Source organism: Octopus bimaculoides, chromosome 7 (genome assembly GCF_001194135.2).
Source record: "Octopus bimaculoides isolate UCB-OBI-ISO-001 chromosome 7, ASM119413v2, whole genome shotgun sequence".
Classification (NCBI taxonomy): Eukaryota; Metazoa; Mollusca; class Cephalopoda; order Octopoda; family Octopodidae; genus Octopus; species Octopus bimaculoides.
Genome location: NC_068987.1, coordinates 47,124,968 through 47,129,925, shown reverse-complemented (window position 1 = coordinate 47,129,925; position 4,958 = coordinate 47,124,968). Strand labels below are relative to the sequence as shown.

The 4,958-nt window shown below is 35.1% G+C and overlaps 2 protein-coding genes across 3 annotated transcripts in view; one reads left to right on the top strand and one right to left on the bottom strand.

Moving 5' to 3' along the window:
- LOC106875068 (uncharacterized) overlaps positions 1-4,958 on the bottom strand; it is a 124,918-nt gene that overhangs the window by 24,320 nt on the left and 95,640 nt on the right. The gene's annotated exons all lie outside the window — the stretch shown is intronic.
- LOC106875067 (PIN2/TERF1-interacting telomerase inhibitor 1) overlaps positions 2,597-4,958 on the top strand; it is an 11,942-nt gene continuing 9,580 nt past the window's right edge. Inside the window, exon 1 of one of the 2 annotated variants that reach the window (XM_014923029.2) lies at positions 2,597-3,119. In XM_014923029.2, coding sequence (XP_014778515.1) covers positions 3,053-3,119 — 67 coding nt within the window. In that variant the 5' untranslated portion in view covers positions 2,597-3,052. Of the gene's footprint in view, positions 3,120-4,164; positions 4,259-4,958 lie in introns of those variants that run through there. The other variant, XM_052969592.1, reaches the window with a different exon arrangement.

Here is a 4,958-nt window from a genome sequence, read left to right as displayed (position 1 = left end):
AAATTTTCATTCAAATGGCAATTACCGGACGATTTGTGTTCGTGTCTGATCGTTATAAGTCGTAGTGAAACTGCGACCTATGTCGCAAATTGACATACGAGTACTCTTTTACTTGTTTGTCATTTGACTGTGGCCATGCTGGAGCACCGTCTTTAGTCGAGCAAATCGCCCCCAGGACTTATTCTTTGTAAGCCTAGTACTTATTTTATCGGTTTCTAAGGCCGAACCGCTTGTATAAATTGTGTATTGGATGTTGTTTGATACTTTACTCACTCTTGTGTCATCTTTATGTTAGTTACAACTGATTTCTAGCTTCGCTTTGGAAAAAATGATTTATTCGACTTATAAACTATCCGTTTGCATTTCTCGCACATAAATCTGTACACCTTAAAAAAAGATATGAAATAAACAAGAACTGAGAAAAAACAAAAACAACTGAAACTAAAATCAAAGTTATCAACATTGTCGGCACTACTTAAATACAGAGGTACCGATGCATCTACGTAACGATATGTTTTTACAGTGCACACTCTTTAGGGTGTAGTACCATATTGTCAACAACGAGCGTAAACTGAACAATTTACCAAATTTCACAACTGAAAAATTTGTAAATTTTCAGATTAACACCCGCACGATTTTCACTAGGGTGTTAGGGAATTCCGTCCCTAACCCCAACCGTATATACGAGTATATCAACTTGCGGGCGCAATAAAATGGGCTCGCAGGCTTTCCCCATCCCTGGCGTAGAGAAATGATGTCCGTTAATGACAGAAGACACCGTTAAATGGAAGTCGAGATTTGAATTAGTCTTTTCAGGTGATAGATCCTGTCGGATATGAGGCCAAGCGCACATTATACGCACAAAGTTCAAATCTCAGAAAATAGTTGGTTGATCGCTGGCGTACACACACACACACGATGAGTTTAATTAAAAGGTCATAAACGAAACAAACGCGATTCAAAATTTAGGCACTTTTAAAAACACCCCCAGTAAACGTGAAATAAAAAAAAAACTACTTCACGTAAGGATATATCTTAATATGTATGTTCATGCAAACAAGAAAAATAGAACTTAAAATATGAGTATATGTATATTTTTATTAATATTTAGCAGAAGTACACACAAAACTCTCGGACCATGAGTCACTATTACTTCTGCTAAATATTAATATATATATATATATATATATAGTGTATAAAGACAACTGAATTTTAAAACAATTAAAAACAAAAAGCGATCATGCAATAGGATAGAACATAAACAGAAAAAAAATTCGCTACATTGAAGTATTAGAGATACAAACTGATTTTTGAAGCCGAATTGTTAGGAGTACAGAGGTGTTATTGAGGAGATTTGTCCGTTGGTGTTTGAAAGTTGCCAATAACTTGTGGGTGACTGGCGGGAGAGGTACTGATGTATATGTGTAATATATATGTGTGTGGTTGTGTGCAAAAGAAGATCGTTCGATGTAAGTACGTAAAATGGCCATCAAAGATTTAGCTGATCAACTTATTTACGATTTTCTTGTCCTGTACCACACATTTTTTACTCTATGTAAACATTTTCACTTTACAGATTTTAACAAAAATATTTTACAAATAAACGATTCAGAATTTGATAAAAAAAAAAAAGAAGTCAATTAATGCATAACTGTGTGTTCTTGTTTACACACGCACGTTATGTCAGTTGAAATAATTGATGTATCGCAAGGTTCCTGTTCATTTTCCCCCTTCCATTTAAAGATTTAAAAAGTTTCACGCACGTTCGCCGTTTCGATTATAATTAAATAGAATTAGACATGGAAGAGCGTTAATAGGGGATAACGACACAAACATTGTCATTAAAAAAAAAATCAAAATAATTCTTAAAACTTTAAAAAGCGAAGGAAAAACAAAATAATTAAATCCTTTGTATATTTGTGACGGGAATGACAAAAAATTTAAATATTTCAGAATGATAGTGCGGGGATATTCATGCCTCTCCAAAGAAGCATTAACTGCAAACTACCTCCTAATAAGAATATATACTATAGATTACATATCTAGAATACTATATCACGAAGAAAATTGGTATTATTCAATTGAAAACAGTAAATGACCAAACTGAATCACTTTTAAGAAGTACGTAGTTAACGGACAAACAACGTCCGGAAAACCCAGGACATAGTTGATGGTCTTTTGGGGGCCGTTTTTCTTCCTTACCTTGCCAAGGAATTTGCCTCTATTGTAGCTTTTGCCAATAGCAGCGTGGCGAATAACATTTGGAATTTCTTTTTGGGTAACCGCTGACTTCGATGCCATAATTCTGCTAAGTTGCTTTTTTTTATCACATCAAATTGAAGCAAGTTCAAACTTGTTTAATCCTATATCAAGATTATTTTTTAAATATTGCGGTTTTCCGCAAACAATCGATTTCATTGGATAATGTATATAACTCGATATTTCATTGGCTGAAATTTCATCAGGGTGTCAGCTAGAGTTGGAGGTGAAGAGAGGAGGAGTAAGAGTGGAGCAAGCGTGAAGCTGCTGCTGATTTCACTGTTTTGTAGCCTCTAACTCCCAAAGCCATTTTCCCTGTATCCCGGGAAGGTAGTGTATGGTGTATATATATATATACACATACACGCACACATATCTATATATATATACATGCACACATATATAAATGTTAGCAACAATTATTCGATTTAAAATATACACTAAAACTGAATTCTTCATTGCAAGGTTCCCGTTTTTTTAATCTTTCCCTTTATTGAAGTGAGACGATGCTATTTTAAGTATCAATTGTCGCTATTACGATATTTTAATTGATGGAATACTGATAAATTACAGAATATTGTTACTGGATTGAGAATATTTTTCAGTGTTTAGTGATGTCAGTGATGATATGTACAACATTCAGTGATTCATCAGTCTGTGATGTTTGGTTGTGGCTGACAGCTAAAAAAAAAAAAGCAGGTTAACTGTTTCTGCTGCTGCTGCTACACTTGCTAACTTCCCCTCTCGCCAGCCTCGAATTTATTTCTGTGTTGGTATTTCTTACATCAAAGTTATGTTAGCAGAGAAGCATATACGAGTGAAATACTCTGTCAATCCACGTGGTAATGTCTGGAGTAATGGTAAGTTGTATAACTTTTCGGTTATCAACATTTCGATCCAGTCATTAAATTCAAAAAATATTTAAAGAATACAATGTGGAGCCAGTAACAATAAATGACGAGACAAATACAAACGCAGACATCATTAAAATTTCTAATGAACTTAAGTAATATTCGTACATATAATAATCTTTTTAAAGTCTAAGATATATTACTAATGATGGATGGTAGCGACTCCACCTGATTTTGTATAAGTAACGAAAGAAATCCTATTAGTAATGATATATATTGCTTGAATTGTGTATTTTTTTCACTAGTTTCAATTATGTGTTCTCTTACTAATTTAAAGGATCACCAATTTATCTAACTTACTGGTTCTCAACCATTTTTTTTTGCCTCTGGCCCCGCTTGATTACTATTTTACTCAACTGGACCTTCGTACCAATTCTGTGTTTTAAAAAATCCTATTCAATTAGATTTACCTTAAACTTTCGTAATTAAAAATTATTAGGAATTGTGTTACAAAAAAATGTTAAAATATATGGCCCCTGGTTGAGAACTACTCATTGTAAACACATTCCCCCTAGCACGTGTTACTTGAGAAATGTATGCGATCGCTGGACCTACAAATAGCAGTCAAGGTCCAGATGGACTATATGAAATCTGGGGATTCCGTAAAAAAAATTAATAAATAAGGGGGGGAAAGGTTCAGATTACATATAGTCCGTCTCTACCGTCAAATCTTTAAATCTACCCCAATAGCCACTGTTCTAAGTTTAAATAGTGTCGGAGAAAATGCCGATTTTCTTTGCAGATTCGTACTCTCCGTAACTGAAAACGGGGTTTTGTGTAGGAAAAAAAACAACAAAATAGGGGTGTTTTTGTATGTGTGTGTGTGTGGGGTACAAAAGGAAGTCCTGCCAACTTCTCCTAAAACAATGTAAATAAATTGCGATAAAAACTGAAAGTGATGACAAGTTTCATAGAAAGTAAAGAACTCCTTCATGTTCACAGGTACCCCCATGTATAGTAAATTCTAGTGATATGTTAAATATTTCAGGAATAGCAGCTGAGATACTCTGAATGACATAACCAGAAAGGGGCTTGATGTGACTGGCTTCCCGTCTGAACTTGAGCCAACAGGTCTAGAAGGGAGTATGGTAAGTGCCCCAACGAGATAACCCGATTCCCATTTGAGGGAGGTAGATCTCTAGTCTGGGCCGCAATGTGCAGCGCCACGTTCTCTAGCTCCAACCTTGTAGCATCAACTACAATCCTGGGTGGGCCAGCTGCTATCAGTTTGTGCCAGTTGCTGTCGAGGTGTCAGGTGTTTTAGGACCCTGTACTACTGGTTTCCTTTGCAAAATAGGGATAACGGTGGCCTGTCAGTGAAATGAGCCCTGTAAGGTGGAGTGGCTACTGCAGTGAGTGTAACTGGTCATTTCCTATAGCACAATGTCATTGCAGACATTACCACAGGGCGCAGCTGAGCATACAGTTTGCTCTTTGATATGTGACCCATCGCCCCTCACCTTCCATTTTCTGCTGCTTTCTATTTTTCTTTCGTCCACTTTTTCTTTCTTTTTCTTTCTTATCTCTCTTCTTTCTTCTTTCCTTGTATTTTAATGTTTTGATATAATAATGAGCTGTAGAGAAAGAACTGTCAGAGTGAAAACATTTTTTCTTTTGGAAATTAGTATTTCATCATTTCATAATCTAACTTTTATCAAATTCCTTAGGAATTTGATAAAAGTTAGATTATAATTTTTGTTTCTATGCCATATTTCCTAATGTGGTGCTAAAAGTATACTTCTAAAGTTACCAATTATATGATGAGTAACACTCATATATATATATATA